A 26,462-nucleotide genomic window follows, 5' to 3' on the forward strand; every position below is an offset into this window, starting at 1 on the left:
CTCCACTGGGTACTTTTTTTAAAAGCTTGAATTAGTTGTACTTTTTGCTTATATTTACTCTTTGTTCGACTAAAGTATTACTATTACAGGCAGTAGTAGCCTAAAGGTTAGAGGAGCGGGTTTGTGGCCAGAAGGTCGCCAGATCAATCCCCAAATTGGAAGAAAAATCTGAGCTGAGCTATCATTACATTGCCCATGAGCAAGGCACTTTAGCTTGTTACAGCTCCAGTGGAGCTGCTCGACGCCAACATTATGGGAAACACTCTTACCGTCTTCTCCAGAGTCGGACAAGAAGATAGATACCAATTTCCTCTCTGTGCATTCAGTAGAAATCTATCCGGCTGTGAGCTGGCCTAGCTTAGCAGACCACTAGTCTAGCTTAAAACTCAGAGAGGTGTTTTTGTCCAACAGCTAGGTTAGCTGGTCTGTGACAAATGGTCAATTTACTACGTCTAGTAGTGACGTAAAAGTTGCATGAAAGTCGCACGACTGTTCAGACTGAGGTTGCATTGCAACAAAATCAGACCTGTATCTAATTTAGGACCATTATGAAAGTGGCCAAAATCAGAATAGATAGATCAGATTCCATGTGATTTGTGCTGTTCACACTGTTTACAATCCGATTTGAGACACTCACGTGTGAACGTAGCCTTGGTGTCAGCACGTGTGTTCCTTCAGACTTCCACTCCTCTGCATACATTCTTTGATATGCAAAGACCAGTGTGTTGTTGTCATCCTGCGTCAGTCAACCCCGGGGGAATGAGGAAGCCACCGCTTGTTGCCTCGGGTGCGACATCATCAGTACCCAGCATGCCGTGTGGCAGCACTACCACTCCACTGATATCACAGATTGTGAATAACAGGAAACACCTTTGGGGCAACAGCCCGCTGCAGAACTCGGGGCTATACTCTCACAAGACACGTTTCCTCTTTTAAACACACACACACACACACACGCATGCAAACACACACACGCTCATATTATGTGCACATGGACAGGCGGAAAGTAAATATTGATAAGCGTGTAGCGACAGACAGGAAACACACACACACACACATGGTTAAAGGTGTTAACCAGAGACTGAGAGAATGGCCCTCCGCTAATTGCTTTACACAGATACGTGTCCTTTGTGCTCTTGGTCTCTGCTCTGTGAGGAAGTCTGTTATCTCTTGTTAAGTTTCTCTCTCTTTCACTCTTTAACAAGGAGTTTATTGTTTTATATAGTGGCTTAAATAGAGTTGTTGGTAACACTTTATAATAGCACTCAGTTATGAGACAGTTATAAGGTATTTGTAGATGGTGAACTAATCATGAACAAACCATTTATATACATTCGTAAATGATTATTAAATCATTTATAACTATTTGTATAACATTTACAAATTAGTTATACATTATTTATAACTCATTAGTGGATAATGAACTAATCATGAACAAACCTTTTATATACATTTACAACTGATTAGTACATAATTTGTAAATGTACTAGTTTAACATTCATAAATGATCTGTTGGTCACTTTTTTCCCACATGATCAACCTTATTTGTAAATGATTAGTGCAACATTTAATAATGGTATCTAGTAACACATTTGTAGATGCTTTGAAAAATGTATATGAAAAAACAACTATACCTCCATTTATTTGTTCATGTTCAACAAATGATTTGTAAAACATTCTTAAAAAATCTATAAATAATTTGCAGATGTTATTGTGTGCCCTAATCTAAAGTTAAGGCTATTCATTATTTACAAATATTTGTTCATGTTCATAGATTATTTGTGGCCTTTTTACTCCCCTGTTATGAACGATATGGCTTTTATGAATACAAACACGAAGCAATTACCAGTCTTGTCTTTTCATGTTTAATAAATGATTTGTAAAACATCTATAAATGATTTGCAGATGCTTTTGCGTGCCCTAATCTAAAGTAAAGACTATTCATCATTAACAAATGTCTAATACAGTTTGTTAATTATTTGTTGACTTTTTCATCACCTGTTATAAATGTTGTAGACAGCTTTTGGATCCACCCTTCTTTGTGACATCAAACAGTGACAGAATTAGGACTATAGATAAATGCAATTTTAATAACATAAACAACGCAACAACCAATAAACATTGTTTATAATAAAAGAGTCTCTTTTGACACGCCTTATAAATGTAACCTGGGGGACACTAGGACCCAGGAGTTCCCTGACCAGGTATTGCCAGAGTATGTGATGGGAGTCACGTGATACTTCTGGTTAAGTTCACGTTTGTTCTCGTCCATTTGAATGGAAGCTACACGTTATACATTAACAGAGCCAAGGAATTCGTGCTGCCACATAAAGTACGTCTACAAAAATGTAGGACTATAAATTGTAGGTCGGAAATTATTGAATAGATTTACCAACGAAAAAGGTGTTTAGCCTGCTCATACCTTAACCTTTTATCTGCCAGGGATTATTCTGATCTTAATCCACTGTCTGCCAGTACTGTAAGTCTATGGAGATGTTCCCCTTCTTTGCATGGCTATAACTTTTTTAATTGTATTGCTAAATTGACATTACTATGGCCCATTCAACGTCAAGTATCTATCGTTTAGGATGTAGCAACGTTCTACTTTTTCATTCACATATTCATACTAAAATACGGTCTAAAGTATAAATATGTTTTTATCATTTTCTGCAGCATTCTGCAGAACGTGATTTATAGCCATAAATACATATATTTAGGGATGCACCGAATGGGAAATTCTTGGCCGAAACCGATACCGAAAATAGGAAACAGGTTTATAAGTCCGTGGCCGACGTTAAATCATTTATGTAGTATGGGCGATACATAGATCACAGCAGTTTATATGGATCATAATAAGCAAACCTTCCTCCTACCTTATTCTCCATATTTCTCCAAACGACTCACGATATCTTGTTCCGTCAAACCAAACAATCATAACAACAAATTAAAAAAACATTAAAAGAAAAACATTAAAAAAAGAAGGAATTATAAACAAAAGGTCAAGAGCAATGTGTTTGGTTAGCAGACATGTCCAAAAAAGGAGTAGAGGGAAGCTAAGCTTATTGATCCCTACCCCCTTACATTTATATTTGTTCTTCCATTAATTTGACTAGATATAACATAATTTAGTGTATTACAATATAGAATATACTTTTACTTATATTAAAAGATTACAAGAAAAAAAAACTTGATTCACTTGACAGCAGTGAATATAGTACAGCACTATACACAATATAACATAACTTTGTTTATCCTCAATACTCATTTCTGTATTTTTCCAATGTGTATTTTTTTAGCTGCTTTTTAAATTGTGCCACATGTTTACTCAGTTTGATGTATTCGGGTAAATTATTCCACAACTTCACTCCACACACCGATATGCACATGCTTTTCAGCGTGGTGTTTACCATTGGTTGTTTAAGATTCCCTCTCCCTCTTAAGTTATATTCTCCTTCCCTGTCTCGGAACCTGCATCTCAATCAATTAGAATATGGAGGAAAAGTTCATTTATTTCAGTAATTCAATTAAAAAAGTGAAAATCATATTATATAGATTCATTACACACAGAGTAAATATTTCAAGCCTTTATTTCTTTCAACTTTGATGATTATGGCTTACAGCTAATGAAAAAATAAACAAATTCAGTATATATATATATTACAGAAAGGTCAGCCTACTGAAAAGTATATGCACTCAATAATTGGTCTGGGCTCCTTATGCATGAATCAATGCGGTGTGGCGTGGAGGCAACCAATATATTTCCTCAATATTCAAATTTATTGAGATGCACCTGTATAATCTTGTGTTTTGTTTGTCCATTTTCCGGACAGCTGTACAACTTTGGAGAGACAGTGTCCATCGTCTTCTGGACCGACACCTGGAGGCCCGAGAGCTTCTACGACAAGATCCAGAAGAACCGAGGCGCGGGGATGCACACGCTCTGCCTGCTCGGTGAGTCCCGCCGCCTCTGCCACATCTAAACAAGACGGCTTTGGCAATACTGAGTGTAGTCAGTGACGCAGTGATACTGATACTGGTATCAGATATCAGGCCAATACCAAGCTTCAAGAGGGCTGTGCCTGTGTCTGTGTCTGGGAATTCCCCCCCGGTATCAAGAGATGCCTGTTATACGTCCGCTCAGCGGTCAAGTCAAAGTCACTTGATTTTCTGCATTTTTCAAATAAAAATAAAATGGATCTTAAGTCTATACTAGGGGTGTAATGGTACACAAAAACCACGGTACGTACCTCGGTTTTGAAGTCAAGGTTTGGTACGGGTTTTCGGAACAGTGGGGGAAAGTTTGGGGGTGATGTAGTGTGCAGTAACGAATTGTACTTGTAGGGCTGTCAATGAATATTCTATATTGAAATTAATAATCGACTTGTAAAAAAAATGAAAGAATAATAATAATTATATTATATTGTGAAAAAAACAGCCCCCGGTGGGCAGTCGTTAGTGGTTAACATACCGTTGTATTCGTTCGGTACACTACACAGCCGTTCGGTACGGTACACACTGAAATGGTTCGGTTTGGTACGTGTACCTTTACACCCCTAGTCTATACTGTTCAGTCATTGTGTCCAGTTGTCTTAAGTCTATACTGTTCAGTAAGAGTGATGAATCGGATTGTTCTGTATCAAACGATATTGAAAGTGAAGTAGTCTTTATTTGGTTTCGGCAGTGACGAACAGGCCACATGTGGTCAGCATTCTGCTGAATATTAAAGACTACACGTCTGGCTGTGGTCCCGCCCCGAGCTTCTAGAGAGGTGGAATCCGGATGTTATTTCCTTGTTGGCGGCGACTCTCCAGGCCAGTATTTCCCAGCTCAAACGGCCCCTCACCTCCCCACACACACCTTCCGCTGAGGGCCTCCCACAGCTGCTCTGTGACCCAGGCTGTGGTCCAACGGCCGGGGCGGCTCCCCAGGTGTGAATGTGTCTTACTGTACGAGTGGGAAGCGAGGGCGTTCACTGGAACACAGTAAGCATGCTCACTCTCCCAGTCACTCCTCCTTGGGTAAATAAAAAACTAAAAAATAGAGAGGAAGTATCGTGTGAAAGGTGGGACTGATGGTGGGGTGGGACTGAGGTGGAGGGGTGGGACTGAGGTGGAGGGGTGGGACTGGAGGTTTAGACGTTTGCCTCTGGGGGGGGGGGTGAATGTGTACATACACCAGGCCTCCCCATCAATCACAGCGCTTCACCCCAGGGGACTGCTCACACCACCACGGTTTCTCTACGTAACTACAGACAGGCCCCCTCCCTCACCACCACCACCACCCGTCATCCCCACAGGCACATATGAAATTGGTTTCAGTCGTGGTCACAATAGCGGCCCCGGTAAGTGTGTTTCTGTAATTAGGTGAGGGGCCGTACACGGCCGCAGCGGGGCAGATGGCTGGAATGCTCATGATTTGAGCATCGCTGGGATATATGATAGGGAGAGGGAGAGAGAGGGAGAGAGAGGGAGATGGAGAGAGATGGAGAGAGAGGGAGATGGAGAGAGGGAGAGAGAGGGAGATGGAGAGAGGGAGAGAGAGGGAAGGAGATGGATGGAGAGGGAGAGAGAGAGAGATGGAGAGGGAGCAGAAGGACTCACACACCCCCTACCAACCACCATCCCACCCCATGTCTATGAATAAAGCTTAGAATGGCAGTGACCCTGTAATCTGAGGTAATTGATGCCGCTGGTTAGAGTGTTTGTGTAGATTGTATTCAAACAGAGGTCACATCCTCATCGTTTCCACCTAGAGCCCCCCTCCCACACACACACACCCAGGTGCGGGCTCAGCTGTGGGCCGTCCCGTGAGTGAGAGTGGGCATATTATTAACCTGATTACTAAATGGCAAAAAGCGTCCCCCTAGCTATGAGGGGCAATACAGGAATGAAAGACAATAAAAAGCAGGACAGACGACGCCAGCGGACACTCTCGGTAAGAGCTTTGCTCACCGCCATCCACTCATCCATCATTACTCCAGCAGACAATACACAGCCCTCAGTGCATCTGCATGATAAAGAAGTCACTAAAAACCGTTTTCTTTGGGCTATTGTTACCAATCAGTTGATGCTGAGGGCACTACATACATAGACAAACAGGGCAGCATTTCATGATAATGATGAATACATTTACATTTTACATTTATTCATGTCGAACTTAATTTAATTTCAAACCTTTATTTTTACTTGAAAGGCAACTGAGGTTTCCCTTATTCACAGTCACGTCGAGTGTACATACAGAGTTAAGCAAAAAATGCATATAAAATCACACAGCATACAGTACAATCATAACAATTAGACAAGGATAACAATCAATTAAAACATGTACAACTTGATTGACAAAGGTTGGAGATCAAGGTTTTAAACTCTGCAACAGAGGGGAGAATCTGAAGCATCAAGTACTGTTGGAGTTCATTCCATGAGCTAGAGGGGCATCATAGCAAAATGCAGTTATCAAAATCGAGTGCATAGTAGTATAGACATATTTAGCATAGTCAGTAGTAATAGTAATATAGGCACAGTAGATTACTTAGTAGCAAAGTGCATAATAGTAAAAGACATTACGTGCATACTAGTAAAAGACATTACGATGGTTAGTTTATTTATTTTTACATTTCAGATATTGATTGAATGTGTGTTTTTAGTCGACGGTGGGAAATTGAGCAGGTTTCGATTATCCTGACTGTGGTGTGAAGTTGGTTCCACCATTGTAGAATGAGGACAGAGAATAGCCTGCTTCGCTTTGATGACCCCCCCAGGAGCTCGAATAGGAGTGGGTCATAGACTCATAGTGGGTCAAAGTGATTATCTTAAGAAATAAAATGTATCCTTATTCTATGGAAATCTTTCTGGGTACCGCTGTCGAGAGTAAACTTTTCCATCTTTTCCACTTGATTTTCTATTGTGCTGATTAGACACATTAGAGGGCGGGACTGCCGGGACAGACTCCTGTCTCTCTAGATGCTCACTCGGCTGGACAGTCCGTGGCCATTTGAGTGACATGTTTCAAAGCTGAAAGTTAGCAGTGTTCCCAGTTAATCAGGGCTACAGCTTAGGCCTGCTGTGCACCTTGAAGACCTGACTGCACATGTAACGGAGATCCGTGAGTAATATCCACAGTCACGATGGACGTGTGTTGTGAAGTGACTGGCAGTAAGCGGTACTGCGAGTTAAACTCACTTCCCCTTAAAAGACACAGACACGTCACCAAGAAGTGAATTCACCTCTTGGTATAGTGGTCTATGCTGTCGCCCGCGGTGCGTCCGACCCGGGTTCGAAACTCCCTCGGGGCATCGACATTTAACATAACGCAGAAGGAGTAACATACGATCGGTCACACACACAGTAGGTGACGATAACCACACGTTCTTTTCCCCGTTCTCTCCTAGACATCAAAGTCAAGGAACAGTCTATGGAGAACCTGATGAGGTAAGTTGACCATTAACCCTTTCACTACCACACAACAGAAGGTTAACCTTTCACTCCCACACTACAGGAGGTTAACCTTTCACTAGTGAAACGGTTAACCTAACCTTCTGTAGTGTGGTAGTGAAAGTGTTAAACACTTCACAACGCAACGCTCCTTCATTCTACTGTTAACCTCGCAGATTTGAGCTTGAAGTCAAAGTTAGGCCACTTTATAATAATAATAATTTTCCAATATGTTTATTTTAGTGCTGTTAACTCTTTCAGTGCCATGCCTGGTTTTCCATTTTACCGCTTGAATGCCACCATCCGCGCCAATGTTAACGTTAATATCGCCTAATCTATGTTTTACATTATGGCTATGTGTCTATGTGTCTAATCTAAGTGGTTGTTTCCTGCAAGAGGTATGTTTATCCTTTGATGCTTAAAAGAAAAAAGTATAGGGGCTAAATTAGCCCTATAAACTACGGGCATGTTACATAGCAAGTTTCTGGTAGGGTAATGTAATGCAATTTTTGCTTTTGCTTTTGTGTTTTTTATGCCTTTTTATGTCTTTTATACATGGTATATTTGTATAATTTGTATTTACTAACAGACTCTATTTTGATAGGTCTTTTCTTTTGTCATTGAGGACCAATAGACTCAGGCACACCTGCGCTGTGATGTCATTTCCTGCCAATTAACCACCTGTGTGTATATAACCATTATCTTGACTGCAAGTCCATTGCAAGCTATAACACTGAAGAAGGAATACATATTTCCGAAACATGTTTGTTTCAGGCTGCCATTAAATTTTGAACCTGAGAGTGCTGGTCTGGCTTCACTGCTTCTTTTATATGTGTCTAATCTGCCCATCGCATTATCAAAGACTATTTTCCAGACAGTGCTGTGAAGGCAGATTGTTTTTTTATCGCGTCGTTGCCGTTTCAGAGCAGTTAGAAAAGCCCCCGTTTTGATATGAAAAACAGCTCATTCTGGAGCATTCTATGAAAATCGTCTTTTAGTGGAATATTCCACAACGTTGATATTCGTCGGCCTTTTTATGAATCGTTTTCAAATAAACGCTAGATGATCAATATTATACGTGCACGCACGCACATTACGGCCGCGCGCGGATAATCGCCTCGTTGATTTCCTCTCGGAGTTTTACATTGAAACCGAAAGAAGACATTTCACAAAACAGCTTATAACTTCATCAAACTTACTCTGATTATCCTACCACTGATAACATAGAGTCATTACCTGACATCAGATGGTATCCAACTGGTATATTCCAATTCCTGATCACCATTCGAAAAAATCGATACGTGTATGGATCCAACGCGACACAGTGGATCTCCATGATCCGCGGGGATCTGAGGCTCCAGAATGAACTCTAGTAACCCCGGCTGGATCAGTGAACTGGAAAATGTGGAGTACCGGATTTTTTTCCCCATTCATTTTCATTGAGTCCATTCCAAAATCACTTATGTCATCTGGGAGACGACAGGGGGCGCTTTTTTCCACAGTGATCACCGGCGCAGCTCGGCAATACTCGGGTAGGCTCGGGTGATGCAATAATTTTTCAGATCGCAAAAAAAAAAAAATAAAAAAAAATCCGAGAAATCTCGTGAGTGGCTAGCAACCACCTATAAAAAAACACGAGAAATCTCGTGAGTGGCACTGAAAGAGTTAATAGATAAAAAAAAATCACAAATTAATCTCTCAATTTTCTGTAATTAATCTAGATTATTACATGGCGTTTTCACATTCGCCGAAATGCTTGCTTGTGATTGGTCAATAGCCCCCCGACAGCGGTCATTATCAGACAATAATGACCGCTATAATGACCGCTGTGGGACAATAATGACCGCTGTGCGCAGCTGTTCGCAATCAAGCCCACTGACACACTGTTTCAGTGCAATTAGACACTGCCGGTGTTCTGCTGCCGGCGATGACAGGGGGCGGAGCCAGAACGCAGCCAGAACCAGTGTTGCGAGTCGATGTAAAATGTATTAGGTATATTGTTAGTAAGTTAGCCATGTAATAAGCGGGATAATGTATAGCTATACTCGATCATTGTCGCAAAATAATTGACCTTCACTGACGTTTAAAACACCTCGCCGAGGCGGCTCGGTATTTTAAACTCTGTGTTGGTCAATTATTTTGCGACAATGACCTCGTATACATTATCCCTTACTTAAAAATAGCATTTTTCTACTTAAGACCGAAGCTTGTAACGGATATTTACTTGAGTAAAATCATGGAATTGATGTAAAATCAACACAAAGAAAGTATATTTAGATTCAAAGACTATTTTAATAGCTTTCTTTGAATACAGTTTCTCTCCTGTGAAATACAAATGTTCAACAAAACCATCAACATTGACTCAGCTAGACCTCTTTCTTATATCCGCGACGCTAACAGAAATAAAAACAACCCAGGCCTATGTTAAAGTGCAGATTGGCTTAGAGGACGATAATGTCTTGTATGAACTACCAGTAATATAAATCATATTAACAACAAAAATGTGTTCCATCTTCATGTCAGATGATTTTCAAAAAGGTGCATGAGTCAATGCAAAAAAAGAACAAGCGAATATACTGCTGAAAGTTCAGAACGTTGAAGATTTTTCACTCCATAGATTAATCTAGATTCATTTATTTTAATGCTTTAAATAATTTAAATTAATCTCAAGTTAAAGCATTAACTTTGACAGCCATAGTTTATTTATATACATTAGTTTACAAGATTAAACATTAAAATAATTTAAGATCACATGGAAGCAAATGAAGGTTGCATATTGTGTATCTTTTCAAGATTGCCATGTCCATTGCCTTCCATTGCCATGTACAAAACAATGGTTGCTAACTTGCTACGTTACAGGTGGCCATTTTGGAAGACGGGAGAACTACACAAACATTGCCGTGCAAGGTCTCTATTGATTAATTAAAGCTAAATGATTGATTGCATCCTTGGCGTGACATCACAAGGGGTGATACTTCTGAACAGTGTTTAATAAAATGAGACCTTTAATAGAAATACGTCTTGAGAATAAAAATGTATCAAGAGTGAAACTGAAGCCACCTAAAGAACCCCGGTCAGTCCAGAGTTAAAGGTTTCAGTGCTATGCTGTGCACTGATCTAAACCATCTATCCAGGTCCTCTGGACCATGGCCTCCATTATGACCTGAAAAGAGAGATGGATGCCAGATCAGCAACATCTCATTGAGGTCAATGAATTCCACAGGCATGAAGATATGAGGTTCTTATATCAGATATTTACAGTGCTTAGTGTAATGTGATGTGACCCCATCTTTGGCAGAGGAGAGAAAGCTTTGGTTCATTTGACTCATAGGCTATCATTCCTTGGACTCATAAGCTATCATCAGTGAACTCTGCTTGGGTAGAATCCAGGGAGGCTATTTTGTTTTGCTTCTTGGCACCGAGTATTGAATATAAAAAGAGAGAAACTGACAGAATGATCTCGGCCACAGTGTCCGTGAACTTCAAAGATCACCAACGTTGTTACTTTTGGACCAGATAGCATTTTATTTTATTAACAATTCTTATGTAAGTGGTGATGTATTGTAAGTGTATCCGATTGTCAGAAAGGGGGGTGAAGTTCTTGCTCACTCTTTGCGGGACCCTGTGATTATATTTTCCCAACAGGAGCCAGTTCTGCACGTCAAGCCCTTTTAGAAATCAGCATAATAAATAAAAAAAAAAGAGCTGAGGTGAACCTCAAGTTATCAGCAATGCAAGGGCTGAAATGTTGAGCGGCTGAATTATGGAGAAAAGCATGGTTCCCATTAAGGAACCGAGGGAAGTTTAACATTTTCCTTCCAGTTTATTGAAGCCGATACAGCACTTTATTGCTAGGAAATGGAATAAACACAGACTCCTGAGCATTGGGTCAGAATGACATGTTTGTACAATGAGAGCTGCAGAAGGAAAACAACCCACTTGGATTTCTCCAGGTCACACAGTTCTGGGTGCATTTTGGGTTTTCCTCCCAATGCGAAATGGCTTTTAGGCTGCGTTCACACTGCAGACAAATTGGACTCAGATCTGGTTTTTGTGTGAACAGTGTGGTGTGAGCAGCACAAATCACATGGAATCTGATCTTTTCAATTCTGATTCGGGCCACTTACATAATGTGGTCCTAAATCAGATACAGGTCAGATTTTTTTACAACGTGACCTCAGTCTGAACAGTCATGTGACTCTAGATTGACATTTTGTCACAATTTCTTACGTCCATCTTCTTTTATCGTTCATTTGCGCATGTGGGTCAGTTGAGGAGCGTGACCAGTTCACACTGGAATCTGATCTTGGCCACATAAAAAAAATATATATATAATAAAAATATGGGAACAGTCAAACAAAAAGAAAGATCTGAGCAATAAATGTGAATTGAGCACTAAGGCTTGCAGTGTGAACGTATCCTTAGTTATCACTGTGGGGGTGACAGTGGCTCAGGAAGTAAAGTGGTCATCTGGTAATCAAAAGGTTCCTGGTTCAATTCCAGCTCCTCCCAGCAGTGTGTCAAAGTGTCCTTGAGCAAGACACTTTTAACCCCTAACTGCTCCTGATGAGCAGGTTAGCACCTTGCATGGTCGCCTCCGCCCACCAGTGTGTGAATGTGTGAATATGAGGCAAAGGTTGTAAAGCGCTCTGGATAAAAGCACTATATAAATGCAGTCCATCCATTTACCATCAAAACCTGGCCAGCTGTTTTCACTGTTACTGGGGGCTCTGGCATGTAGTACCAGCATTCAGAAATACATGCTTCTGACATGATGCACGACGGGTAGAACTAGAGGTTTTAATGTACTGCAGCTCTGGTGAAACATCTGCTTTAACCACTCGGCACAAGGCTGAAGGTCGCTGCCAAAACCATCATGACCTTCCCGTCTCGGCTCCCAGTATCGGCGTATACTGGTATGGAATGAGAATCTAAAATAGCTTTTACTTACAGTCTGTCTTGTGGCCTCCTTCTTGAATACATCTCAGGAGCCAAGCAGGAAGCTAGGATGGTCCCCTCCAATGCTCATAGAGAAGAAAGTTGAGTGAAATACAATATTTCTATTCAGAATATTGTATTGGATAATTCAGAATATTGTATTGGATAATAGTATTGGATGATGTTCAAATTGTCATCTACTCCCTATAACACCAGAGCTATTCGCTAGATGTTCCCAGTGTTAACACTTCCTTTGGTCCATCCTCCTTCCAATTTTCTGCTTCCAGCAGTTGGAACGAGATGCAAAATACTTTGAAAATGGACAAATTGATCCGCTGCATTACCTTTAACACAATCTGCGCCAAGAACGAGTTAACTCGTTATTGCCCGCCATGCGTTCAGCGCCAACAACGAGTTAACTCGTTTTTGGGATCGTTATTTCGTTGATTCGCTATATCTATTCATAATTCATGGCTGCAGCCTCTGTAGACCCTTCAGACCCTGTCTGAGCTGGCAGACGGTCAACACCGCCCTCTACTGCCTTGCGGAGCTATTGCACTCCATTGGGAAATGGTCTGGTGTGTTTTCTGAGCCGATCTGAGCCGTGGGGGGCAGTGTTTAAATACTCAGGCGAGGCAGGCCTTTACAATGATAGCATGGAACACTAACCCCGCCCGCCCGTACATGTGTAACGCTCGGTAATGTCGGGGACACGATCGCTGTGGATAACTGGAATGGCGATCAGATAATTGCTACGAGGGCCATTTCATGTATGCACGAGGAGATATAATAATGATAATCTAGCGTTGATTTCAGGATGATTAGATAATCAGCCGAAAAATTACAACGTGATGACTAGGGATGGGTACCTTTCACATTTGAACCGATACCGGTACCGGTACCCGTGAATCGATACCGGTACCCAACGGTACCTTTTTTCGGTACTTTAGTCTCAAGAAATTTAATTTACCTACCTCAGTCGTAAAAAAAAAAATCCAAACTTCAAATAACTACAATTTCGACAGTTTTCGGCTCGTCATTGCTCCGACTGCTTTGTTGTTGAATCAAGTCAAATCCTAGGTAAGCATATATTGTGCGTGTGAACGTTGACATGAAAAGAAAAGTTAAAAAAAAATAATAATAATAAATTTTTTTTTTTATTTTTTATTTTTTTTTAAATCGGTTTCTCACTTGATTCGATACTCGGTAGTACCGAGGTGTTTCGGTTCGGTGCCTCAAAAGTACCGAATTCGGTACCCATCCCTAGTGATGACTGGATTACACTTTTACGTCTTTTCCTGGAATTACTCAGAATCACCCAAACCATACTCATATTCAAAACGGAAATGTACAGATGAAAAAACGATCTGTTTTTTGCATGTTGACCAGAAGCAACTGACTGGCAGTCGACTGCGTTATTAGATCCATAGCTATAATATAAAATATAGTTTTAGGACTCGCAAGTTTGCCATTCTAAAACTATATCCATTGAATAAAGACCTGGCGCTGAAGGGGGATCAGCGCCCCCTGCTGCTGGCGGTCAATGTGTTAAGGACTCCCATCGGTTTTTGTAAATCATCAAAAAAGATGAAATACGTCATCAGTATGTACCCAAAATATTAAAAAGATCCACTGAATGACATTCCGAGTTTAAAATGGTATACGCTCACTCTCGTTTCTTATTTATCCCAGAGCTGGTGACGGACGTAGCAAGGGAGCTTCACGTGTGCATGATTTTTTCCCGTAGCCTTTGTTTGCGAAGACACTCTCTGATTGGCTAGCCCACGTACAGCGAAGACTCTCTCTGATTGGTTTAGCGCCGAAAGGTCTCTTCCGCCTAACCCTAACCCTAAGCATAACCCACTTCGAAAGAGGGCCAAAGCATAACCACTTTGAAGCAGAGAATATATATGTACTAGGCGGAAGAGACCCTTCGGCGCTAAACCAATCAGAGAGGGTCTTCGCTGTACGCGGCTAGTCAATCAGAGAGCGTCTTCGCAAACGAAGGCTACGGAAAAAAATCACGCTTCACGTCTCTGTTCCTTCCCCTCAAGTTTCAGGGAAATGGAAACCCTGATCGGATCGAGCCCAATCATTATGGCAAAATGTAAACTGTAAATGTGTGTCTTGACCTGTAGGGGGTGTAGGATCTACGAGCCTCCTCGGTACATGACGGTGAGCCTGTGTCTCTCTCCTGTAGGGGGCGTAAGATCTACGAGCCTCCTCGGTTCATGACAGTGAGCCTGGCGGCGGAGCAGCTCCTGGAAATCGTACAGAACAGGAGGGAACGGGGAGAAGACCTGGGTAAGTGATATCATGGAACTGCCAGATTGCTATTGGCTGAGCAGGACATGAGCAAAAGGTGACAATTTAAAAGGACCCATGTTTATTTCCTGTTGTTACAGGGTATTAAAAAGTCCTTGAATGGAACGTGCAAGAATTTAAATCTGCGCAGCTGCCAGTTCAGTGTTGCTACTGTATGTGTTTTTTTCTCTTTTGTTAGTATGGTCGTGAAATTGGTATTACATTTTGCTCCAATCCATTGGCTTGTTCTGTGAACTTTATAAAATAAAAAGAAACGTGCCTGGTTGGTGCTTTTCATGTTCTTTTCTATGCCCTGATGAAGGCTGAGCCCAAGACCTGTTACAGTTTTACACATTCTGTTTTTATCCTGTTCATAGAACGAGCCAATGGATTAAAGGCTTTTTCAACTTTGTCAAAGATCCCCTCCAGATGTATTTTAAACCAGTAAACTTTTCTATATTGAATAACAATTTGTATAATGTGTTTTTTCCACCAAACTGTTCAATAAACTATTGAAATGGCATAGCAGCATCTCATGAAAGGACCATACCATCTAATTTTGACTTATTGCCATTACCGGAGATCGCCGTCTTTAACCAATTTTGTGTCCGTAGGTGTATACGGTGTGTTTTAGCTGATAAGATATTCTTTTATTGATCCCCTTGGGGAAATTCTGGCAGCATGGGGGAGGGGAGGTGCAGGTATGGGCTGGGCTGGGTAATAGTAGGTATATATAAATATAGGCAATAAAGACACTTAACCCCTAATTTCTCCCGATGAGCAGGTTGGCACCTTGCATGGTCGCCTCCGCCGTCTGTGTGAATGTGAGGAACAGACTTGTAAAGCGCTTTGTATAAAAGCTGTTATATTATATATACCGTAAGTGTACCATTTACTAGAAGCACTGCATTAATTTGCGTTCAGTTCCGATACCATTTTTTCCTTCCCGATCCGATTCCGATACCTAAGCTTTGGGTATCGGCCGATACCGATACTGATCCGATACCAGTGCATACATAAAAAAAGATTATATAAATTATTTACAGAGCCGTTTTATATATATACTGTTTTTTAGTAATAACTATAAAGTAATGGTATTTATTCAACAACAGGTGATTGTATAGATTAGTATTAGTATCATTAATTGACAACTATGCTCGGAAAGGTTGTTGGCACATTGATTCCGCACGGACGTTATATGTTGTTGCACTCCAGACGGCTCCGGTAACTTCTGTTAGCTAGTAGGAGAGGCTCTGTTGTGATTTTTGCACAATAAATATTCAACATTCTCTTTTGAGACTCCGCCTCAGACTCTTATCATTTGGCACTAAAAGCTAAACATTGTCACCGTTATGGCTGTCCGCAACATGTCATTAATTGCGTGCATGTGTGGGAGAGGTTGATCAGTTAGCCACATTAGCGTTAGCTAGCAGTTAACGCGAGCTAGGTTAGATGGAAACAAGACAATATAACGTTACTGGTGAAAAAGTAATTTACCTTGGAATACTCCTTTGCCAACTTGCTGTACTTTGCTTGCATGTCTGCAGCCATTATTGCTGGATTATGAATAGTCCCAACTTTAGCCAAGGTAACGTTAAAGCTAAAACTAGCTTTCAGTTAGCTCTTCAGCTAATGCTAATAACACCAGCAAGCATCAGACATCAGAGCTCCCCGTCAACACTGCTCTGTCGAGACGATGGCATTTAAGAAAGTATCTGCTGTTAAAATGACAAACAGCATTGACACTTTAATTCACGGTCGATTAAAAACACGTTTGCATGTGTTGTTGATAAATTACATCATATGGGATTGGAGCATAGATTTTACGTGTACTCGCAGATGCCAATACCAGCATTTTAGGCAGTATCGGAGGCATTTCCGATACTGGTATCGGTATCGGAACAACTCTACTTGTTACTAACTCCTAGCTTGAATAGCTTCTAGTAGAGTAATACTGTACCGTTAGGGAACGTAAAGGTGCAGTGATTTTCACAATTTCTCAACATCAATGTGAAAGGTGACAGATTGACTAAACATACACTTTTTATACACCTATGCACACAAAACCTGTTAACCCTTTCACTGCCACATGACAAAGGGTTAACCCTTTCGTTAACCTTCTGTAGTGTGGTAGTGAAAGGGTTAAAGACGGGGATCATCTTTGGTAATGATGAGACATTTGAAAATGCTAATTGGCAAAAAGCACCTATTGATATTTACCAGGAATTTCCAAGTTGGCAGCTTATTCTTTCAAGACGTGTCAATACCTACTCCGCTTTCTGTGTCTGCTGAAACTAAAGGTGTCAAGTTACCACATATTGGACCACGATACGTTCAACATATTAGTGACATCACACATGCAACTCAGATTTCAGGGAAGTCTCCCTGAAGCTCTCCCTCTCCAGGGGCAGAATGTGAAAAAGGCTCCCTGGTGACAAGTTCTGCATAAATAACAATTTTGGCATGCCTCCAAGAGGAGTTTGTTAAAACTATTGAGTGGAGGGGATATTTAATTGGATGCCATTTCTTTTCTGATATACTAAACCCACACCAACAAGCTCCTTCAACACTTCAATCTATCTGGTTCCCCCTCTAGCCATGAGCGAGGAGACGGTGTGTGTGGGCCTGGCCCGGGTCGGTGCCGAGGACCAGGTCATCCAGACGGGTACCCTGCGTCAGCTGGCATTGTGTGACCTGGGCGGACCTCTGCACTCCATGATTGTGACGGGACACCTGCACCCGCTGGAGGTGGACATGCTGCGTCTGTCTGCCGTTTCTGACGCCCTGCGAGACCTGAAGACGACAGACAGCTCCACGTACTCCTCGTAACCAAACTTGGGGTTGGTCTCTCCGTGTTCAGGAGACTCTGGCGTATAAAAAAGTATATTGGATCATGTCTCCAGCACCCCCACAGCCGTAGCTACAAGCACTTACGTCAAGGCTCTCATTAACATTCATTAATTGTATCCCCCCGCCCTCTCATGAGCTGTAAATACCGGAAGTGTTGCGGTGGTCTATACACACATACTGTCCTATGAAACATGCATTTGCAAATATTTGGACCACAGGAGTTTCTGCAACTTGCAGAATAGTTTCATGTATTTTTGACGGTAAAGCCATTCAATACAGATCTAGAGTTGAAGTCTTGTTTTCATGCCTGCCTAGGTCTGGCCTTTGACTCCTATCTGGACAGATAACATAATGAAAATAGGATGGAGGATGGGTTTTACCTGTTTAAATTCAGCAAGTCCAACGGAAACAACATTGTAAAATGTGTCACCAGGGGCCTAATTTGTTCAAATATACTTGAATTCCATCCTGAGCTTGATCATTTCTAAACACGTTCACATTGTTTATTAATGCATCAGTTTAAAGCTGAATACCTCAATCATAATGGTAGGGTTAGTTAATTTTTTTAAGAAGCCTTTGATTAATTTATAAACTTCATTTTGAAGTTAATCCTGAGATATTGTAAAAATGTACTGTAAACCATGCCACATATAGAACCATGTGTGGACACATTTGCCAAACAATCACATACAGTATGATCAGAAGATCTGTTGATGTAAATTCAGCCAATCATGTTTAGACCTGGTATATAGAGCTGGAAACGTTAATGTCGAGGCTTAAACAATTTATGTAAATTCCTATGCAGACAAACATGGGTACTATCAAATTTTATCATAAGACCTTTATGGTTAAAAAAGCCACTTGTGGGGCGGTTAGGTGGTCGAGCGGAGATTGCGTTCGTCACCAGCCCCGGAGCTGAGCTGGATTTGCCTGTTCAAATCCAGCTCACAGCTCCGGGGTTGTCACCAGCTTGGCTGGCCGTCTGCACTGATACAATTGGCTGTATCAGAGGGTGGGAGAAGCTGGCGGGGTGGGTCCGGGTCGTTGTAAACAGCGACTCCTACAGTTCGGTCGGGGCGCCTGCTAAGCGCGGATTGGACGTGAGGGGGATAGTGTGGTCCTCCCACACGCTACGCCCTCTCAATGAGAATCCGCGCTGCCAGGTGAAAAGAAGCGGTGATTGGCTGGACGTGTGTCGGAGGAAGCACGTGGTAGCCTCCACTCTCCCAGATGATCTGACTGTGGGGGGTAAGTGCGCAGCGACCAGGAAGGGACTGGGAATTGGCATACGACTAACATTGGGATGGGAGAAAAATCGGAGGAAAATGGAGGGGGAAAAAGACCAATATAATAAAAAAAAAAAAAAAAGCCACTTGTGGAATAAGAGTTATAATTATTATACTGTAAATTAAGTGATATAATCTAGGTTAGACTTGAAGTGAAACATTTTCTTTTTCTTAACTCCATTAATGAACACTGAACTGGAAATAAATGGTATAACATAAAAAGAAACCACATGTGGAAAACTCATCAAATATCGGTAATAAAATGAAAAAGTGATGCGGTAAAATCATTTATTACAGTTGAAAAAAAAAATTGCCAATTGCATACACGGCTTGACCAATGTGGAACCCAACAAATAAAAACCATGTGGAAACCCAATTCATATACACACACACTTGTTTGTAACTTCGCATGGTCATACTCCCAAAATAATAAAAAGTTGTGTATTCAGAATACACAAAAGGACAATTAGCGTTGACCTCTTGAACCGTTTTACATTGTAAATCGGGTAAGTTTCATGGAAATGGCGCTGGCATGTTCCTGTGCTGTCACTTTAATGCTTTATCAAATCAAGTGATGATCATGGCAATTTCAGATTCACTAAAGCAGGACTTGGCTTGCCACCAGAGCTTAAAGAGACTTTCAATTACACTCCCTATTTTCAACATTCATAAAAAACACTTCACAGATTTAATTTCATTCTGAATACAGCCCCCTAATGTGTGTTAGGCATCCGGGTGGGGGGTAATTATAATTAATGAGTGGTCACAAGTAACTCAAAAGCAATTTCTTAATTTACTCTGGAAATACATGATAGCCCCTGTTGAATTAAATAGGGAATGAGTCCAGGGCTGTCGCTTACTTCCTCAAGAGTTAAGATAGGACTCAGTCCTTTCTGCACAAAGGCAATCTCCCAAAATGTGAATCTGACTGAAGATTGTCAGTGATTTAAAAAAGAAAAAGAAAAAAAAGGCACTTCAAAAACCCAGAATGAAAGTCTACTCAAGTTTACAAAGTGCAACTAAAATGGCAAGTGGAATCACATTGTATTAGTATGTACTCATGGTGTCATGATGTATAAAAATAGACAATGTATCATATCAATGGTGAACACAGTAAATGGAAAAAAGGATTTAACACTGTTGGCGTCCGTTGGAAATGCCTCTACTCGCCAAAAGATTTTAAAATGTCACCTTGACGGATGAATTAAAGAAAAAAAATCATAATAATTGAAGGAGATCACAGATCTTGGGGACAAATGACTGAATACGGGAGCAAAGCGGACATCCCAAAGCAAAAGTTCTAGTTGTCCTCACGTCGTATTCGGCTGTCACACACACACACACACACACCACCCCCCCCTGTTTGGTTTTTTCTGCGTTTTAAGAGTAGTGTGTGTTTTGTCCCATACTGGAGCCGTACTTCAGTCTTGGTCCTCGGTCTGGCCTGTGTGGACGCGACGGGATGCAGATTCAGAAAGGGGAGGGGGGTGTTGGGGTAATTCCCCACAGCAGCACACAGAGGGCTTTGGTCCCAGGGCTCCAGAAAAGGAGAGAAAGAGAGGGAGAGAAAAGGGATCTACATCGCTGCCACTTGGATCTGGACGTACAGTTGCTCTGGAGGTACTCCTGCCTGGAGACACAAAGACGATGGAGATAAAGTTACACATTCTGCGCTTTTATCTCAACCCTATCATTAGCATTTTTTAAAGCAAATGTTATTGAAGGTCCGTTTGGTTTAGATGCTACAGTCTCTGTTCCTTGCACCATTTCTCCTTGCTTTCCTAAAAAAAAACACTGGATGTTCTCAAAGTATAACTACATAGCCTGTCCTGAGAGACCATTAGGTAGTAATGCAAATGTAAGGATCATCACACCATAGAGAGCTGGGATTCAAACCTTAGTGAAGTACCTTTTATAAACATATTTCATAAGCATGTCATAAATGGATGTGCATGTCTGGAGCAGCTGGTTGGCCTCGAGGTAGAGCGGTCAACCAAGTCACAGTATTTGATCGCAGACAACAAGTGATTGCAGTCTGACCTCTGAAGAAGTGCATTGTGTTGTTGGTATGTATGTGTGTATCTAGGTAGGATATGTGAAAAGAATAATTCTAATTGACCATTTGCAAATTAATGTATGCCACATTTCGACCCAAAGTACCCAGAACATATAGTCCCAGGTTAAAAGGTTCTTTAAGCCCATTGTTGTTTGTTTCCACCGCCGTCTAAAAATCTGCGAAGATGAGGCAAATTATTCCGCTGATGTATGAAAAATGGTCTCTAGGCATTCCAGGGTTTTACTAGAACACTGAGGACAATTTCTCTGATCAGATCTTTGTGATGAACAGCACCTTGCATACTCTTGCCATATATTGGTCCTCATTGAACAGGAATGTGCAACAGACCACATTGGCATCTCATGAGTTGTTCAATTATTCTCACTTTTCATCAATAGGCTTGCATTCAATATTCAATCCGCTATGAAAATAAAGTGACGCCAAGTGTGTTTCATTTGTCTTAGTTTGCTGAGGTGGATAGCAACAGAGTTCATCTTAAAAGTTTGCTGGGCATAGGAATGGTAATTAAAAAGGGAGACAGGACTTATATATTCCAATAAAAGGAATCTTTTGGTGTTCATGTTGTAGGGAGTGAGGTTGGCCTGCCTACCTGTGAGAAAATGCTGTGCGTTTGTCTCAGGATCCAGCGGGCGTCTGCGTCGGGGGCGATCAGCAGCCTCAGTGTGCCGATGTAGACGTCTGTGCAAAGGGTCCAGAAGTGGGGTTCCTGCAGGTTATACACACCTTGGAGCTGCTGCACCTGCAAACATACACACAATTATTAAAACTGGAGGCTCTCGTGATATAAACATGTCCTCTCAGACCAACGAACACAACGAGAATTTTAACCTTGCTTTACTCAAGTTTGACTGCTTGCTTGAATAATAAACCAGTCAAAAAAAGAACCATTCAAGCACTGCCTTGAGATGAAACGACGCCCCTGTGCTAAGCTAGGCTAGTAGTCCATATCCACTTCCATTAATTTGTGCTGTGCTAGGCTAGCTTGCAGCCGGATAGCTTTCTGCTGAATGCACGAGTATCGTATCTTATCTTCTTGTCCGACTCTGGAGACAAAGCTAAGCGCATTTCCTATAATGTTGGCATGTTCCTTGCCTGGTAAAATAAAGGTGAAATAAATAAATCATCATGGGGGCATGAGTGAGACTTACCAACCGGTAGCATTCTGGGAGACTGCTGTCCAGCGCAGGGGGAGTTCGCTGCATCAAGATGCCAATGGACTGCCGCAGTAAAGGCACCACACTGAGGGAGAGAAATCAAGTAAGTCAGCCCCAAAACGTTTGTTAAAATACTGCATTCTCCTCTTTCTTTCCAAATACCTCGTTATATTCTTTATTCAAATACACTGAGTGCACAAAGTATTTGGAGCACCCGCTGTTTCCATGAAATGCACTGACTGATGAAGCTATGATCTTCTATTGATTTCAACAGTTAAATCCCCTTCGGTCTCGAAGGAGGTATAGATAAGATCAGGGACGTGCACACAGGACTTTAGAGGGGCAGGTGCTCAAAGGCTGAAAAGGGCACACTACCTTCGTGTCCCTCAATGAGTGTAATACCAGCACAGCGGTTTCTATCATCATCACCACCCACGCTATCCATAAAATATGTAGGTCCACGGAGAGGCACGCTGAGGAGGCCATGCAAACTGCAATGGAATATGGGGCATCTCTCTCTCTTTACCTAATATTTAGATTCTATCCTTGACATTTTTCAGTTGGAAGGGCAGTCTATATGCGTAACGGTAAAAAAAAATATATATATATATTTTTTTAAAGGGCACTTTTTTACGAGGCTCAAAAGGGCATGTGCGCATGCCTGGATAATATAAGATATGCCCTTTTTCACACTGTTGTCCTATATGAGCAAAGAAATCAGAGTCACCAGTCTCATGGCAAGACTATATATCCTACCAAACAAGTCTGTCAGAAGTGGAAGGAGATGGTGGCAGGGAATGGGCTGAACAACATGACCTGAACAACACTGGAGTTCTGCGCAGCGAGCCAGGCACGAGATTCCTCAGATGTGACGGCAGCACTGCGGTCTTTACTAATTAGTGGAAACTTGTCCGATTTTTCCAGGGTCAAGTCTTGGGTTTGTCTGATCCAAACCGCCTGGTCATCTGGAAATTCCTGCGCGACATGCCAAGGCATCCAGGCCAGTAGGGCTGCTGAGGGGTTCTCACGCTGATCGAAACCATCACTACAACCGCTCCCCGCAGAGCTCTGAGAGGCCAGGCTGGTCAAGCAGAGCGGCCTGATTGGCCTAGACTCCTCAGGCTGCTGGAATAGCTTGGCAATGACATCACAAACGGCTGGACAGGGACCGTGCCAGCTGCTTTTAAGAAGCTCCAGCTCCCATTTGCCCTCATTTCTTCCAAACGACAACCATCTTGCAGATACCAGAAAGTAGCTCTGTGCCGTGGCGTGTCGAGCCAGACCAGCCTTCTAAAGCCACAGGCCTGCCACCACAACATGTGTTAGCCATTTGTGGCTTGCTGAGGCCTGGCGTGTCTCCCTGTCCCCCTAAACGCTGCCTCCTCACCCCTCTCGCTTCTAGCCCCAGAACCTTTAACCAAACTCCCCTAGTGCTCCCTCTGCGTCTGCAGTCTGCTACAGCTATATGGTGCTAGGAACATACTACTATTTACAAGGCTAAACTCATTTCATCTTTACCTCAAGTCATTAGACTTAATTTCCTCTTTGCTAAAGCGCAAAAGAACTTTCGGGGAGAATTACTGAAAAGAGTGGAAGCCTTGTGGATTAATTAATCGATTTTTTTTTTTTTTTTTTTTTTGATAATTTTATTTTCATTTTCAACCAGCATGGATACATACATGATACTAACAGAAAATGCAAACATAACGAAACAAAAACAAAAACACATTCACATCTTCAACTTGCTCCGAGGTCCCAACATAGTCTCATAGATTCCACTATGGGAGTGTACCCAACCTTTCATTCTCCATATACGTCAAAAAGGGTTGCCATGTCTTATAGAATCTATCCGTAGAGCCTCCTAAGGTGCATCTCATCTTTTCCAAGTGCAGGAACCCCATTACATCTCTGGTCCATTGGACATGTGTGGGAGAGGCCTCCTGCTTCCACATCATAAGTATTAAACGCCTAGCAATTAAAGTAGAAAAAGCAATGATTTTCGAGTGTTTTATGTGAATAGGTATATCCTCTGGTGCCACTCCAAAGATTGCGATTATAGGGGAAGGGTCAATTTTGGTTCCAAATATTGCAGAAAATATAGATGTCCAATAATTATATAGATTTGGACACGTCCAGAATGTATGAACGAGATAACCTGTCATCGTCTTGCACCTATTGCACAAAGGATCTGTCCCTGGATAAAACGTAGCCAACTTCTCCTTTGAGAAATGTAGACGGTGTAGCACCTTAAACTGTATGAGCCCATGTCTGGCACATATTGAGGAAGAGTGAACATTCCGGAGAATAGATTGCCATTGTTCATCCGAAAATTCTACAGACAGATCATCCTCCCAATGTGATTTGATAATAGTGAGAGAGGGGGAATATAGGGTCGACAATATATCATACAATACTCCAATCGCTCCCCTTCTATATACATTAACATCTAGAAATTCATCTAAAGTTGTTTTTTCAGGCAAGTTGGGAAATGTAGGATATCTGTTGCGTACAAAGTCACGAATTTGCATATAGCGGAAGAAATGAGTCCGGGGGATGTCGTGCTTTTGAGTCAGCTGAGTAAATGAGGCAAAAACATTGTCAATATACAGATCTTTAAAACTAGATATACCCTTATTGCTCCAGATCTTAAAAGCAGAGTCCAAGCGGTTAGGTGGCCGAGCGGAGATTGCGTTCGTCACCAGCCCCGGAGCTGAGCTGGATTTGCCTGTTCGAATCCAGCTCACAGCTCCGGGGTTGTCACCAGCTTGGCTGGCCGTCTGCACTGATACAATTGGCTGTATCAGAGGGTGGGAGAAGCTGGCGGGGTGGGTCCGGGTCGTTGTAAACAGCGACTCCTACAGTTCGGTCGGGGCGCCTGCTAAGCGCGGATTGGACGTGAGGGGGATAGTGTGGTCCTCCCACACGCTACGCCCTCTCAATGAGAATCCGCGCTGCCAGGTGAAAAGAAGCGGTGATTGGCTGGACGTGTGTCGGAGGAAGCACGTGGTAGCCTCCACTCTCCCAGATGATCTGACTGGGGGGGGTAATTGCGCAGCGACCAGGAAGGGACTGGGAATTGGCATACGACTAACATTGGGATGGGAGAAAATCGGCGGAAAAATGGAGGGGGAAAAAGACCAAAAAAAAAAAAAGCAGAGTCCAATAGGGACGGTGGGAACATATGATTGCAAGGGATTGGTGCCCGAGACGACATTGATTGTAGACCGAACCTTTAATCGATATCTTTAAGGACAAAAAGATACTTTTCCCCCTATATTGTGCCTCCAATATGCTTGTAGACTGAAATATACAAGCTTTATTTTCTGAAAGCTATTGGAGAAGTAAAATGGGAACACAACCTTTTTATGATGTGTAGGACAGTAGGTAATGGCATGCATGCTTTTAAGCGTCCAAGTGAACAAGACTTCCTGTTACCTTGTTCACTACCATTACAAGATGATGTGAAGCCATTAGTATAGAGCCAGCCAACTAAGGCTGTCTGGATATTAGTTGCAATGAGAAGCATTTTCTTGATCCATACATTTCTTTTTTCACCAGCTCATCACTTATAGCCTGTCAATTTTTATGTGGTCTGGGAGGGGTAGCTGGTAAGACAATTAACATTCTGGCACATGTAAAAGCATTTCCTTTAATGTCTGTGGTGGTACGCCAAAACCGGTTTTCCGGTAAGTACCCTTGCATACACAAGTCATACTTGGGATTGAAACTATTCTATAGTTTCATACGGTCTTCATCTGAGATACCGTGGTTCAAAACAAACGCTAGCCTCCGTCTCATGGTAGTGCATGTGTGGAATGCCTATCCCCGTTAGGTCATCGATGTAACGGAATGTGCAATCATTTGAAACTGCAGTGAAAGTGCATATCATCTAAAATCACCGGTCTGGATTCTTTACACAAATTCTTACGTCTGAATTGAAAACTTGACTTTCAAATGTAATTTTACACTCACTTTACATTTACATATGACTTACAAGACACTACTACAGGGTATCTACGCAGTATATAATTCACAATTCTCAATTTAAGGGATTAAAAAGTCTTACATTTCATTGGTATTACATTTTGAGGGGGGCAGCCCGGCTGTCAGGAGATGAAATAATTAGTGCTGTCAATCGATTAAAATATTTAACTCGATTAATCGCATGATTGTCCATATAACTCTTGCGATTAATCGCATTTTTAAAAAACATGCGAGTCAACAAATGCTTGCTTTATGCAGCCATTTAACACAAAAGGATGACCCTCATGCATTGCAAATTTGCATCAAATTCAAAACAGAGGGATGCACAAAATAACTTAAAAGAAAATAATATGTTTTTTTTTTAACCGGGCCTCGTCTGCATGCTATGGACTTCCACGCTGGCCGGAATGTCCCCCTCTCTGACACATACTATTGTTCC

The 26,462-nt window shown here is 41.8% G+C and overlaps 2 protein-coding genes across 4 annotated transcripts in view; one reads left to right on the plus strand and one right to left on the minus strand.

The window, feature by feature from the left end:
* dph5 (diphthamide biosynthesis 5) overlaps window positions 1-18,471 on the plus strand; it is a 53,552-nt gene extending 35,081 nt beyond the window's left edge. The window contains exons 4-8 of one of the 2 annotated variants that reach the window (XM_084310070.1): window positions 3,831-3,951; window positions 7,388-7,427; window positions 10,290-10,337; window positions 14,569-14,672; window positions 17,269-18,471. In XM_084310070.1, coding sequence (XP_084166196.1) covers window positions 3,831-3,951; window positions 7,388-7,427; window positions 10,290-10,337; window positions 14,569-14,672; window positions 17,269-17,501 — 546 coding nt within the window. In that variant the 3' untranslated portion in view covers window positions 17,502-18,471. The remainder of the gene's footprint in view (window positions 1-3,830; window positions 3,952-7,387; window positions 7,428-10,289; window positions 10,338-14,568; window positions 14,673-17,268) is intronic. The other variant, XM_084310071.1, reaches the window with a different exon arrangement.
* A 611-nt stretch (window positions 18,472-19,082) lies between these two features.
* The window catches only part of slc30a7 (solute carrier family 30 member 7), a 42,091-nt gene continuing 34,711 nt past the window's right edge, over window positions 19,083-26,462 (minus strand). For both annotated transcript variants that reach the window (XM_084309826.1, XM_084309827.1), the window contains exons 9-11: window positions 22,034-22,124; window positions 21,475-21,624; window positions 19,083-20,438 (exon numbers count right to left, since the gene is read on the minus strand). In XM_084309826.1, the coding sequence (XP_084165952.1) occupies window positions 20,385-20,438; window positions 21,475-21,624; window positions 22,034-22,124 (295 nt within the window). In that variant the 3' untranslated portion in view covers window positions 19,083-20,384. The remainder of the gene's footprint in view (window positions 20,439-21,474; window positions 21,625-22,033; window positions 22,125-26,462) is intronic.

Source organism: Notolepis coatsorum (genome assembly GCF_963971535.1).
Source record: "Notolepis coatsorum genome assembly, chromosome: 3".
NCBI lineage: Eukaryota > Metazoa > Chordata > Actinopteri > Aulopiformes > Paralepididae > Notolepis > Notolepis coatsorum.